Below are 16,119 nucleotides of genomic sequence, written 5' to 3' on the forward strand. Positions count from 1 at the left end.
ATTTATTAATTTTTTATATAGAATACATACACATTATATACATATTAGACAGAAAGGGTAGTAAGAGCTTGTTATCTTTGAATGATAATTTTCTTAGTAATAGTATCAAAATAAAAATAGTTTCATGAACAAAAAAACAAGTTAAGGACTTGCAGAGCATTAAGTTATAAAAATTTAAAACCAAATAATGCCATGCTTTAAAAGAGAAAAAAACACACCACTTGTAGCATGGGCTAACAGAATTGTCTGATGGTATGGTGTTGGCTTTGTCAGAGTCACTGGTTACAAATAAATTATTGGTCAGTAGCAAGCATGTTACAACAAAAGAGATTAGTCTTTAAGCAACTCAATGACCCTGTATAGTAGATGGCCAGGGTGTCAGAGTAAAAAAAAGTAAGAGCGTCGATGTGAATGCATAGAGAGTAGAGAAATCCCTAAAATGACAGACAAAAGAACAAAAGATTACAGATTAGATTTATTGTTGGTAAAGTTCTTAAAATTCTTCTGGGTTGGATACAAAAAAAAAGGTTGTCAAGTGGTGGTTTTTTACTTTCACTTTAGTAGTAGATAAATAGATAAACCAAGTAGGTGTCAAGTATTGGTTAGAAAGTTAACAAGATAGGAATGTAAAATCGCAAATGATTAAAAGAAAAGTTGTACGGTATGAAATTGCTTGACAAAGTCATTTTTTAATAAAAGTTGATAAACAAGACCTTTGTGAAACAAGTAGATATATGTACTTCCAGAGATGTAAAGGGTTTGAACTCCATACTTTTTGCTTACAAAGCCCTACCACTGCATAATTAAAATAATTAAAATACTTATTGTTAGCAAAATATGAAGCAATGTGTTTATCAATTTGTCCAGGAAAAATCGAAGTAACAGATGTAATAAAACTTTTGCTATCTATGGAAAAGACACAACAGCTATCAAAACAAAAGATGGAGAGAGTTTTAAAGTAAAGAAATATGTGCATCAGGGTTTAGTGCCTAATGCATCTTGTTATTGATTTGGAAGCTCACTCTCAAGAGTTCATTGTTGTTGTTACCAGGGGAGTTACATAGTTAGTTTACCAGGGTTCACAGGATATTTAATGGTATAAAAGATGGATTATGTGGTATAAAAAGTATAAAAGATGGAAATCTAGTGGTATACAAGATGGAAATCAAGTGGTATACAACATGGAGATTTAGTGTTATACAACATGGAGAATTAGTGGTATACAAGACGCTTTTAATACTATTGGTTTGAGTGTAAAAAATGTTTTGAATACAGAGAAGTTAAAATCTTTAAACAATAACAGCTATGCACAAAGGCTTAATCAAGATTAAACTTTTGTGCATAGCTGAGAGTTTTCATAACAACCTGTTACTTTTTCTAACATTAAAATTTAACTATATAAATTTTCTTTTTTGTTTTTTGCTATTTATGTTTGTATTGATAAAAAAGATGTGAAAAAAAAATTCACACATACTACTTCCGTAACACTAATTGAACTTTAGACAATGTATTTTACATTGAAATACACAGCATGACATAAAAGTTAAATTAATTATAGATTTTTCACATTTACACTTACACTTTTTCACACATAACTAATTATTATACTTAATTACCATTTTAAATGTTAAATATAGTGAGTACTTGTGATTCTTAAAAAAAAAAAAAACTTTTAAAATACAAAAAAATATTATATATATAATCTTAAGAATAACTGCAATATTTTTAATTTCAATTCACTTGCAAATGGGTAGAAAAGCAATGTCAGAGAGCATCAAATGGAAAATTATTTGACTGGTCAAATCAGAGAGTCATAACAGCATTGAAATAGTAAACTTATGGGTGTTTCTGAATTTTCTGTGCAAAAAACAGTGAAAACCTGCAAGCTGACAGGTAATGTTGTTGACATGCTTCGTTCTCAAAGACCACCAAAGCTTAGTGACCGCAACAAAATATTCAGAAACAAAAAATTGTAGGCTCAGCAACAAAAAGCTCAAATTCAGACAACTGGTCAAAATTTAATCAAAATGTAAGCAGAGATCTTGTTAAAAAAACGTCAGCATAAAAAAAGTATTGCAATAAGCCTATCCTGCCAATCATGGATTGATGCAAAAGACGAGAATGGTGCAAAGAATTTTGAATTGGGCAGTTGAGGATTAGGCAAATATGATTCAGAATGATGAGCCAAATTTGTGGATGTGAACTGCAAAGGAAAAATATACATTAAAAGATTTACAACAAAGAAATATTGTGAGCACTATTTACAAGCAAGACGACAAGGTGGCAGAGACTTAGTAGGCACATGGGGAGGTTTTTCCAATGAAGGCTTTGGTATTTTTGAGTTGTATAATGGCCAAATCAACCAATATACCTACAAAAACACACTTGAAACATGTTTGATTCTATCAATAAGGTAATTATATGTCAGAAGCAAGCAATACATCTTCCAGTAAGACAGGGGCTCCAGCACACACAGCACTAGTACAATGCACTGGTTTAACACAAAGAAGATCGATTTGTTGCCTTGGTGCCCTAGATCACCAGATATTAACCCAATAGAAAAATTTGGTCATGGATAGACACTTAATTGGTAAACCAACAAATTCAATCAACTGAGCATTCGAAGCAACTTCTGAACAATTATTGGTTAAAAGTGCCACATGAGATGTGCATAAAATCAATGCAGAGTTCTTCTTTGCTATCGAGCCAAAGGAGGACACTTTAAATATTAAATTTGTACTTTTTTTTTTAGTTTGTAATTCTTTATGCTCTAAACCTTTTATGCAACTCATTTTATGATTATATAATTATTTTATTCTTTGAATTATTTTTTTAACTATCTTATTTTATTAATGTTAATCGTATAGCTAATTGATTGTTCTTTTAAAAATAATTAATTAAATTCATTTTCCTAATTTTTTTTAGTTGAAAAAACCCTGAAAAATTTGATTGAAATTACCATCTTGATTAAACTTTTGTGCATAGCTGTATATTTAAACCTATTTGTATGTTTCTTATTATTAATTTATAAATAAATAGCTAAACCAGAAACTTTTTTAATTTAATTGTATATTTTGATAAATTTAGTATATAGAATGGTAGAGCACTCGCCTCATAAGCAAGAAGTTCCAAGTTCGATCCCCACCATGTCCCTGGTAGTACCGTGCTTAACTTGTCTTCTTGGGGAGGTGAATTAAAATAAAAAAATTTATATATTTATTAATTTATTAATAATAAAATAACAATATGAGAAAAAGATTTGTAACATAATTTTATAAAAATATGATTTTATTTTCAAATCATTTTTAGCTTTAAATAACATCATTAAAGTTACATACTCTTAAAAGTTATATTTCCTAAATGAAGTACACCAGCCAAAAGTTTAAATATATGCCATGATTCATTGTCTGTAAACAAAAGGACCTAAATTTTAAAACAGAAAAAATGAAGATAAACCATTATTAATTTTTGAACAAAAATATGTTAAAGATTTGGTCTGCTGCAGTAAACATTGTTACATTACCTTCTGTAGTAACAATTACCTGATATCGCTTCAGCAACCACTAATAAAAAAACTTAGCAACAAGAAGAAACAGGTTCTTTTTTAAAGAGGTTCCTAAGTAGTATCAGCATATACTTTCATATAAAAGAACTTAAAAAAATTTTTAATGAACTTTTCTTACCATCTGTAATAAAAGCCTTTTCTACTAAAAATTTGATGTTTTCTTACCACACTGTAATGTCATCTTAATTGTATTTTTTACACAAATGGAACGCATTGACTCTATTAGTAATTAATTTGTAAGTTGGTGTGTCAACACTATTTTTCAATGTTTACTTTGATCTTTCTTTATTGTTTAAAATATTAGGCTTGAGTGATTATTAAATAAAAACTCAATTAGCTAAGCAGTAACATGTAAAAAAAATAATTGGAACTAATTGTAATAAGAATTTCGATTAACCAAGTAAAAACTAGACATAACTTTGATTAACCAAGACAAAACTAGTCATGATTTTGATTAACCAAGTCAAAACTGGCCAAAAAGCAATAAAGTTTTAAATAGTTATAATTAATTCAAAAATCAAAAACTTAATAAAAAACTAAATACAAAAACTTCAATAGATGCATGTTTGGCCTGGGCTTTAACTTAAGCATCAATTCATCTTTTTGTCATAAAATCAGCTTTGAATCCTCTGACCATTTTTTTATGAGTTTTAACTCAATCAAAGTTTTCACCTCTTCACTCAATCACTTTTCTCTTTATTATTTATTGTTCCCTTTGTATTTATCAGCCAGAATTGGTAGTATTTAGTACTAATGACTGTGCTAATGAACATAAAGAACCTTCTAACTTTTTGTCTCTTATTTAGATAGTTAACTTTGTAACTTGTTTACCAGAAAACTCATCACTGATCTTCACTCTTTGATTTGCGCCTTGTATCTGACCCAAGGTTGTGCTCACTTTTTTCTTGTTTATCAATAAGTGGTTCAAACCATGCTGTGTCACCTAAACTTATATCTCGAGCCTTTTTTTCTTTATCTATAAACCAATATTGTTGTTATTGGTGACTAATGCTAATCAAACTGAATGACTTGGCTCTAGCACAACTGACCTTGCTGGCAATAAAGCTCATAACTTTTGTATTACCTGTTTTGTATTATATCTTAATCAAATGATTTTTGACTCTTTTTACAGACAACCCTCACTCCTGTCAAAAAATCAAGATAACCTCTTCAGGCTCACCCAGATAAATGGGATCAGGGGTTTGAAAGCCTATGATATCAGAATCATAAAAATGTAAAAATTGAAATTAAAACATTATATCCAAAAAAGCTATTCAACATTTAATTTTATTACTATAAACAGCAATGAAGGTAATAACAGCAATAAAAATTTGGCATTTCTACAGTATAAATAAATAATTCTTTAATTCACTAACAAGAACAAAATATACATAATTTTTCATCCAAGTGTGTTTTGAAAATCTTAAGGCATTTTTACAAATGCTTGCTGTTAAAATCAACAATACATTTTTGAAGTTGAGTTTCATATTCTGGATGTGAAGTGGGACGCTTATACCGTTACCATTTATTCTGAAATTGACGATGCAAATTGCTAATGAAGTATTCTTTCTCATGATGAAATCCTTGATATGAAAAAACATGGCATTGACATTTGGAGTCACACATCCTCCAGGAATTTCTAAGATTAAGTGCTTGAAAAGAACAATTTTTTCATCAAAATCGTGTTCCAAAACATCCCCAAAGCATGCCTTTACAATAACATTAAACTTTTGCAAAGCATCAATGAGAGGGAAAATGTGAAATGCTGCTTTTTCTTTTGCCAGTTGCTAAAGATCAACATTTATAAGTAGCTTGTGGCAATCATTGCCAATGAATTGACCTCCATGGTAAGGCTGTGGGCTAATGTGAAGAGCAGCTGTCCACTCATCAGTATGAGGCCGGACAGTTTTAAAAATTTTGAAAAGTTAGATGACAACCCCAAGCAAAAGATATAGTTCCATAGGTGGAATCAAATCCAAGACATTGTCATCTGCTTTAAGAATTGGTTTATAAATGACATTTACAAACTTTTTTGCATTCTTTACATCATTGCCAGCAGGAGCAAATGAAAAGAAGCTTTAAGAGAACCAAATGTTCGCAGTTCTCCACATTCAGCAAGATTGATAGAAGATGCTGTGTACCAAGTGTATGGATGCTTGGAAGATTGGGATTGAAGACCACATAAAATATTGGCTACTTTCTTATCACAAGACGCCATGAATTCCTTTGATTGAGCCTTGCTCAAGGTGAAAATTCTTTCTGAAATAGCAACAATAACTTGCTAGTTGCAACCACAAAGGTCTACCACCTTATTCCTTACCAACACAAATAGTCCCATGTGGTGATGCCTCTTTTTAGCTAATAACTGTGGCAGCTATTTGATTGACTAACATGATGCTCCATTGAGGACATCTTTGGATAAGTTCTTTCAAAATTGAATGGAGGTGGAATATTTATAACCTTGCCTTTATCTTTTCTCCTCATTGCTGAATGACATCCATCACAAATTCCTCTAGGAACTCTTGAGTCTTGAAAACTAATGTCTTTTTCAACAACTGTCTTCACTTTTTCAATTTTAAAAATTGTTACCTCGCTGTTAGCTTTGTTCATACAAAGAAAAAAACTGTTTTGCAGGTTGTTTTTTTTGAGATTTTACTTGGGTAGGCATGATTTTGAATACCAATAGAAAGAGCATTGTTTACATAATTAGTTTAACATAAAAGCGAGCCCTTTCCCGTAATTTATTTAAAAGACTTTATCTGTTAATTGTGAAAATATTGCTTTGCTATATAGCCTTTTGCCAAATTTAGAGCAAATTTAAAACAACATTAAAAAATATTTTTAAAAAATTTTATGCTATAACTTAATCATAGATGCTGTAGAATCATAGATGCCAAATATTTAAATGCTGTCATTTCGTTGATTACTGTTTATAGTAATAACATTAAATGTTGAACAACTCTTAAATGTTGAACTGGATATAATGTATTGATTTCAATTTTTACATTTTTATGATCCTGATATCGTAGGCTTTCAAACCCCATATCCGATTTCTCCGGGTCAGCTGGAAGAAGTTATCTTGATTCTTGACAGGAGTGCCCTATTTACTTACTTTCACTCTTTGATTTGTGTCTCTTGTCGTTGACCCTAGTTTGTGTTCAATATCTTCATGTTCTCCTTTAGGTGGTTCAGATCATGCTATGATCACTCTAAATCTTTATCTTGTACTTTTTCTTCAGATCCTTTTATTTCATTACTTATTATTACCTTAGAGCTGACTGGAATTATTTTTATGATTTTCTTTTTTATGGTCCTTGGGGTGTGTGTTAAAATATGCTTAAAATTCCAGTTTTCAATTATCTCTGGAAGCAATTACAGCTGCTATAAAAATAATTGTAAAAATGTTATATGATAGTTATTTGAAGAAGTCTAAATTTGTTTGGTGTAAACTGACTTATTTATTTTAGCTTTTGAAAAAACATTTTTTACATTCTTTTAATTATAATATTTTAAAATTATTTCAGTTTTTTTCAAATTCTTTATTGAAAACAGTAAATTATAATTGAACTTTGAAATGGTTTGTTGGATAAACTGATTTTGGTTAACTAGACATTTATTTTGAAAAACCATTAAAATACATTTCCAACATGTTTTTAACAATACTAATTCTTGTGAGATACTTTCCTGTCATAGTTTTATGTGTTATAATTTCTAGATCAACATAAAATAAAATTTAACTAAAGAAAATTAAACAATTACATCATCTTTTAAACAATTACATCATGTTTTAAACAATTACATCATCTTTTAAGCTTTAAATGAGCTTATATAAAAATTATAACAAACTTGTCATTTTATTTGTCCAACTTATTGTTATTATTATTATGTTATTATTTATTTTATTTTATTTGTCCAACTTTAATGTTATTATTTATTTTATTTTATTTGTCCAACTTTAATGTTATTAATACTATCACTGGATTGTATCTTAATATTTAATTTTGTTGTTGTTATGGTTGTTTGTAACATCTGATGATTGCATAAGTGTTAAACTCTGAGTCATTTCTTTAATTACCATGTTTCTAATAAATTCAATTGTAATTATTTAATCACTTTTCTAATCTATAATTCCTTAATTTTTGTATTATCTGTATTTTATATTTATACACACACACACACACACACACACACACACACACACACACACACACACACACACACACACACACACACAGATATATATATATATATATATATATATACATATATATATGTATATATATATATATATATATATATATATATATATATATATATATATATATATATATATATATATATATATATATATGGATAACAAAATTAGATAAGTTTTTATTTTTTATTTTTCTGTTCTTTAGGAAAATCAAGTTATGTTAGTGTATTTTACAAACTCTGTTTGTAAAATACACTAACATAATTTACTTTTTTAAACTTTTTGATAAAAATTTTTCAAATTAGATTTTTTTTATTTATATGAAATTTTATACTTTTGAAATTTGAAATTTGAAAAAATTACAAACCAACTTGAGAATTACCTAATAATAGCATAATTTAATGAAAAAATATAAAGAAAATTACATTTTAAAACAAACTTGTTTGCAGGCTTATTGAGTATTTTATAACATCATTAGAAATTTAAAAAAAAAAACTTTTCATAATAAAAATAAAACTTACTTTCATAGCACCACGAATGGTTCCAAACTCTTCAGCATCATCAATACCATCACACGTAAGACAACCACCACGATTCAGATAAGCATAATCTTGAGCCTGAGTAAGAAGAAGCTTTTGTTTTTCTGCTGACGAAATACCAAGTAGCATATAATAAAAGATGTGATAATTACGCTCGTCTTTCATCTACACAATTAAATAATATTCATCTTTTATTAACAAACTTTTATTTTTCTAAGTTTTCAAAATAATATAGGATATTTCCAAACTTTATGTATGTTTATAACTCCACATTGAAAAATTGTATGCTTTTGGATTATTTAAAATATAATATACATCATTGGACAAAGCAAAATGACTTTTAAAATGGAGATCAAACTGCAGTTTTTAAAGCATGTCATAAACAATACTCTTAAAAGTTTATGAAACAGACCTGTTTAGCCTTATCATTTAATATATTTTCAAAGCGTTGTCATAATTATTTATAACGAGTTTGTTTTTTATTTTAAGGAATTATTTAATTAAGTAACTAACCAAAGTAACAGGCTTTTAACTTAAGTAACTATGCAACAGTTTTTTTTTAAGGAAATATATAACAACTTGCTTGTTTCAAGAAGCAGACAACAATTTGTCTTACTTATTTGAGATAATTTTATATATTTGTGCTTTAATTTAAACAATATTTTTATTCATAATTGAATAAAAATTTTCTGAGCACAATGACAATAGTTAAAAATAAAAAATATACTTGTCCAACAATCCTTGATTTTTCTAGCAAATACTGGTCAATTTTTGCTCCTTCTATGAAACCATTAATATTAAAATGAACATCTATGTATTTACCAAAACGACTTGAATTATCATTTCTAATAGTCTTTGCGTTCCCAAATGCTAAATAATCATTGATAAATGACTAAATATTTTAATTTCAAATTTCTTAATTTTTAATTAAGCAAATCATTAAACTTAAATAATAATAAATAATTAATCAATAAAAAATAAATTTAAAAAATGATATGAAAATAGAAAATAAATAAATAAAAATATTAAATGAACATGCTTTTACATAGCTTTACAATTATAAGTTTTTTATTTTAAATTTAGTTTATTTAAAAAAAAACCTTCAAGTATCGGATTAGCTTCTAAAATTTGTTGTTCGATCCAAGAATGTTGACCGCTAATTGTTGCAAGATATTGTAAAATTAATTTTGTTGATTCTGTTTTACCTGCTCCAGATTCGCCACTTGTAAATAAACATAATAAAATCATATAACAAACAAATTGATAAAAATATGATAAATATTTAGTCAAAACAATTTGAATTCAAAGTTGCGAAGTAAACAATTGTCTTGTTTGAAGTAAACAGTGTGTCCTGCAATCTGGTGTGTGCAAGTGGAAGTGTGTGCTCATGTTTGCTTACTTGTATTTTATTGTCAAGAAACTGTTATACAATCTGAGGAAAAATCTGGCAAAATTTTTACTATTTTTAATTTACTTTGAGTTCACACTCTGTCAAATTTACAATCAACCTCATCTGAAAGGACCAAAAAAATCCTTCTATGGAAGCATTATATAGACCTTATGAGTACATTTAAAGGTGTTTTATATTTTTGTATTTGAAATGGTTAACTTCAAAACATGGTATGAACTTTGGTTTCAAACTTCTAAGCATGGTATAAACTTAAAACTTTTATATCTTCATGATGAAATCAAATGAGAATGGTTTACAAAATATTACAGCAATTGGAATTTGGGAGAAAAAATACCCAATAATTTTTTCCTTCATTTCCTTTATAAACTCATATATGTGTGTGTGTGTGTGTGTGTATGAGTGTGGGTGCGTGTGGGTGTATTTTTCATATATGCATCATTTCCAATGAGAATTGAACTTTAAGTGCAATGTTTCAGTTGCTTGTTCACTAAATATTCTGAATGGAGATTAATGCTTTAACACAAATTCTTTAACATGGTAGAAAACAGCATAAAACATGGCAGAAAATAGTTTTGTGTGACTGATATTAGCAAAAATAAATTCAAAAAAAGAAATTCATTTAGTGTTGTTCCAAAACATGAAGAAACAGCTTTTTTGAAATTTCTTAGAGTTTCAATAAAACCAATCACTCCATAAATACAAGCTTTTTCAGTCATTCTTTGGAGAATGTAATGTTTTTTAAGGGTCCACCATTGTACATCTGAAGCTGAATGTGCAACTTAGCTGGCCATTCTTTGGCTCTATGCCACAGGCCTAAAAGATTTTTTAAAGATGATTAATAATTCCAAGAAGAAGATTCATTGGCGGAATAACATCTAAAATGAGCACTAAGTTGTCCATATTGATCAACAGTGAATGGATTACATATGAAAATTTTTTTTGCAAAGTTTAAATCTGTCAATTAATGTGCCAAAAGATCTTAGAAATCTGGATTCTGATAGATTGTGAGAATTGACATTGCACCAGTAAGGATGCTTGCTTGGGATTTCACAATTAATATTGACCATTTTTAGATCACACGAAACGTAAAATGCAACGTCAATCACTTGAATAATATTCATCAACATTTCTAAAGTAAGCCAATATTTATTTTTAAAAAATTTAAGTTCCATCAAATTTTTTCTTTGTGTTTTAGAGTAAAGACCATGTAATAAATTAAACCCCCTCTAATTGAGGGGGTTGTAAATTTTATATGGTCACTGATATAAAACACTAAGATTTCATCATGAAGATATAAAAGTTTTGCGTTTATACCATGTTTGGAAGTTAACCATTTCGACTACAAAAAATCTAAAACCCACCTGTTAATGTGCAAAACTGACTTGGACAAAATTAAAACTTTAAAAACACCTCTAAATGTACTCATAAGGTCTATATAATGCTTCCATAGAAGGATTTTTTTGGTTCTTTCAGATGAAGTTGATCTTGAACTTGACAGGGTGTGAATTGATATAGTTTTACTATTTTTAGATTAAACTTTTTAATTAAAAAAAAAAAAAACTTTTTGATAAATATTACATACAAAGTAAAGAGTGAAATTTTTCTTTATTATACTTAATAAAGAAAAAATTCATAATTTACCTGATGATGATACATTGATCTTGTTTTTCTCTTCGCATGTAATAATAAGAGCTATCAGCAATTGCAAAAATATGAGGTGGAAGATCTCCAATTTTTCTTCCCTGGTACTTCTTAATATAATTTGCATCATAAATAGGATACACTTGGTATGGATTTACAGCAACCAGGATAGAACCAGTGTATGTCTAAATGTTTAGAAAAAAAACCTTTTACTTGATAACTCCAATATTTTAAACTCAATAACTTTATTATTACCCTTGATTTACTTTTTCCTAAAATTTAAAATAATTAAAATGATTAAAATAATAAAAGAAAAAATAAATAAACATTTATATTACTAAAATTTAATTTTAATTGAAGACATTTTTTTTCATTTTAAAACTTGCAATAAAAAATTGAAAATTTGCAATTGTTAAATAAAAAGTTTTTACTTACTTTGTTACCTAAAAATATATTTGGAAATTATGTGTAATTTTAAACAACTGGTCAAAATATCCTAATAATATGAGATTATTTTCAGTTGTGAAAATTTTGTTGCAATTTGTATAAGCTTAAACAGTTGACACAACTAAATTTACAACTGATTTATTATAACATATTTATCATAAAATTTTTAAGAGATAAAATTTAACAACTGACTTATAATAAAATTTTCAAGAAAACTGAGATGTAAAGTAAAAGATAAACACCCTTATAGTTATATACAGTTGCTAATATAAAACTCTCCAAATTTTTCTGATATTTAATTGAAATTAATTTATTTGAGTTTTATTACCAATATTACAAATAATTTCAGGTTTGTTTATCTCATTCATTATGTGTCATGTTATTTGTAAAATTTATTTTATGCTATGTGTGATTTATACATTGTGGCATGCAGCATTTTATGCATTAGAGCATGTACTTACACACTTTGATCAAACAACTATTTTGTACTGTACTCACACACCAATCTAAAGCAATTATTATATACACACTCACCATTAAAAATTATAATTTTGATAATAATTTTAGTTACTTTTATTTTAAAATTCAATTCATGAAATTATGTATTATCATGTATTTAAATTATGTATATAAGGCATTCTGAATGTTTTCTAATAAAATAAAACTATACTTTTTAGTAAAAATCTTCAGTAAGTTAATTAATTTCAAGTCTAAACAACAAGACAATGTTCATTATCATGCATTTTAATTGAATTGCAACATTTTAAAAGTGAAATATATGGTTCTCAAATTTACATTCATACCATAAAAAAGACAATATAATTCTGTATAATTCTATACTATCATATACTGTTTCAGTATATGATAGTATAGAATTACTCATAAACTTATAAAAACTTTCTTATAAAAACTGTACTTTCTTATAAAAACTGTACTTTCTTATAAAAACTGTACTTTCTTATAAAAACTGTACTTTCTTATAACTACAATAAAAACGAAATAGATTTAAGTTGTCAACATTTTTAATTTTATTTAAAAATTTAATTAAAAGATTTAGATTTAAAAAATCATTACAATTATAATTTAATTTTTATAAATTTGATTCTATAATAAAAAATTATAATAAATTTATTAGAAAATTGTTAATTATTTATTAACAAACTTCAAAAAAATTAAACAATATTATTAAGAAATATTTGGAAGCTGCAATGTTAGAATCCCTTCAAAAACTATTTTTAAAAACATAAACGATAAACATGTTTAAATACTAAATATACTTACATATATATTGTTTTCATAATATCTTTTTAATAAATTATGCAGTATTCCAGCTTCATTTAATTCTCCAAGTCGAATCTAGAATGAAGATAATTTAATAAACAACATAAAATTATTTATTTTTAGTTTCAATGCTGCTTTAGTAAAACTGATACCATATCCTCAACTCCTTCAACGCCAGTAATATGCATCGGTTTAAATTTTGAAGCTTCCTGTGCTGAAAACCATTGCTCCTTGAATGAAGAAAAAACATAAGATTATTTATTTATTACAAAATTAAAGTATTTTTTTTAAATAAAATTATCAAAAAGAATTTTACATTCAAAATTGAAATTTAACAATGCATCATATAAAGTGTTACATATACATAATACAGCCTGCAAAATTCAAAGAATTTTAGGGCGGCACAAGAGTGCTATACTTAGTCGACGTCAGGCCGGCAAAAAACTTATTTGGATATTTTGCTTTCTGTTACAAAAGAGTTGCTTTATAAGAGCTTAGCTTTAGATAATGTTTTAAAGAATGTAGCAATTAAAATTTATGTAAGTATGTATCAAATTTATGAATTAGTGATTTTTCGTTTCGAAGTTATTTTTTAATAGCAAAAAAAAAGGCATAATTTATTACATTTTCATTAGCTTTTAGATTGAAAATAAAAAGAACATTGTTTAGAAATACAAATTTAGTTTATGTGATGTAATCTAAGATTTATTAACAGCAATTTGCTTAAAAAAAATGAGTAGACAGTTTACACCTTTTTACAGTTTACATTAGTAAGTGATTAGGGGCCCGGCCCTGGCTACAAATAAAACTTTTTGCAAATCCGGCCTCGGCAAAATTATAAGATTTAGCAGATGCTAGAAAAAAATTTATAATTCTTTATATATTATAATTTTATACTTATATTTACTATTTATTAAATTCTGGCAAATATTTACATTATACCAGTATTTAATAAATAGGGACAGGTACAGTAAAAAGATGCAACTTGTTGAATAAGAAGCCAAGCAAGAAAGAGTTTTGGTTTATTGTAATAGAGATGAGAGTTTGTTTGAGCATTGACCATGATTAGGACAACGATGATGATGATGATGATGATGATGATGATGATGATGATGATGATGATGATGATGATGATGATGATGATGATGATGATGATGATGATAATGATGATGATGATGATGATGATGATGATGATGATGATGATGATGATGATGATGATGATGATGATGATGATGACGATGATGATAATGATGATGATGATGATGATGATCATGTTGATCATAATGATGTTTATATATGCATATATATAAAAATTATAACATGAATTTAAAAAAAAAAATTTGTACTTTAGGATATATAAATGTTTATACAGCCCCAGTCACGACTCTGGCCCCGGCTAGATTTTATCAAATCCGGCCCCGGTCAAATATCAACCCTGGTCGTTTACTAGTTTATATCTAGTTCTTTTAACTGCAACAGGGAATTAGAATTTACTTCTGCTACTGAAGTTGTTTTTAGTTTTTAATAAAAAAAACACTCTTTGAATTGTAGCACAGTATGAACTTGTAATTTTATATAAACAAATATTAAACTTTACACAGCTGCCGCATGCTTATGAGAATGTAAAATATGATCTGAAAAGTATTTCTTTTTTATGACTGATGTTCCTTGTACAAACATTTCTGTTGCTAATTTAGTGCAGCCTTTTTTTTTGCAATTTTTCAAAAGCACTGAATATTCTCGGCAAGTTTAAAACACTTTTTCAATGACGTAAATTTAATTTGGCTTACACAAAATTAAAGTTACTTCATTTGAATCATTTATTTGAAAGCCGCAGAGTTTAAACACTCATTTTTTAATTACAGTTCTCTTAAACATTATAACTTGTTTTGAGTTTGCTTTTTATAACACTGCCGAATTTCTTATTTTTGAATGGATTTAATGAAAACCTTAAATTGTATCAAATTTTAAAAAGGTTTTTTAATATTAAACCTGTTTAAAATTTTATTTTTAACATATTTCATCTCCACATGTGTTTAACATAACTATACCAAGACTAAACTTAATAGACTTTCTGATCTTAAATAATATTTAAAAAACCCTAAACATGTAAACTAACAGTTTTAACTAATAAAATAAGTTAATATTCAAAAACTTAATAAAATAAATAATCGCACTAAAATTTCAAGTAAAAACGAGCAAGAACAACAGACATTTAAAAAGTAGTTTTTATTAACTTTAAAATGAATTAATAACTTATGCTTGAATAAATATAAGAAAAAAATAAATTAAAAAAAAATGAATAAATTTTTTCTTAACTTAACGTCTTAAAGTGTCACACTTAACAACTTTTTTTTTTCTGCTCCCAACTTCTAAATGTATTATATATAATAAAATAATGCTGGAATTAAAAAATTTTTGACAAAAAAAAATTTTTTAAGGTTAACTCAGGTCCCTTAACACATTGCGTATGGAAGACAAGTATGCTTGTTATACGAAACTCTCTTTGTGTACGGACGACAAGTTTATTTGCTTGAGTTTAAATGCTAATAATTTTTTATACTGAAGGTCTTATTCTCTAAAATTGCTTTTAAATTTTGAATTAAACATTCATCAGTTAAGTTTGTGGGAACATATATTTGTCATTATTTCACTTTATTTTTGATTTTAAGTAAAAAGTGCACTTTTTACGGTTTTTATGAGTAAGACTCATCGTAAATATTTATACTTGAGGTTTTCTTTCAATTATTTCTTCATTGAAAAAATTACTGATTTAAAGATAACATTTACATATAAGTAGGGGAGACAGGGGCTAGTAACAATAAAATTTAAAAAAATGCATTTATCTCCTTAAACCTTAATATTTCTGAATTCTTTTTTTTCAGGGTTATAATCTTAGTAACGTATTAATCCAATATTGATAAGTATAATATAAAACTTAATTATTCCGGAATACCATTTAAAAAATGAAAAAAAAAAAAAATGCAACAGTGAATGGGGTAAGTTGCAACACAAAAATTTTAAAGTATAAGCCTAGCAG

At 26.9% G+C, this 16,119-nt stretch overlaps 1 protein-coding gene across 2 annotated transcripts in view; it reads right to left on the reverse strand.

Annotated features, from left to right (window-relative positions):
• The window catches only part of LOC100198195 (myosin-VIIa), a 110,130-nt gene that overhangs the window by 74,091 nt on the left and 19,920 nt on the right, over nt 1-16,119 (reverse strand). For both annotated transcript variants that reach the window (XM_065788179.1, XM_065788178.1), the window contains 7 exons: nt 13,232-13,309; nt 13,080-13,154; nt 11,352-11,536; nt 9,400-9,521; nt 9,027-9,169; nt 8,282-8,464; nt 3,339-3,423 (listed from right to left, as the gene is read on the reverse strand). In XM_065788179.1, the coding sequence (XP_065644251.1) occupies nt 3,339-3,423; nt 8,282-8,464; nt 9,027-9,169; nt 9,400-9,521; nt 11,352-11,536; nt 13,080-13,154; nt 13,232-13,309 (871 nt within the window). The remainder of the gene's footprint in view (nt 1-3,338; nt 3,424-8,281; nt 8,465-9,026; nt 9,170-9,399; nt 9,522-11,351; nt 11,537-13,079; nt 13,155-13,231; nt 13,310-16,119) is intronic.

Source organism: Hydra vulgaris, chromosome 01 (assembly GCF_038396675.1).
Source record: "Hydra vulgaris chromosome 01, alternate assembly HydraT2T_AEP".
Classification (NCBI taxonomy): domain Eukaryota; kingdom Metazoa; phylum Cnidaria; class Hydrozoa; order Anthoathecata; family Hydridae; genus Hydra; species Hydra vulgaris.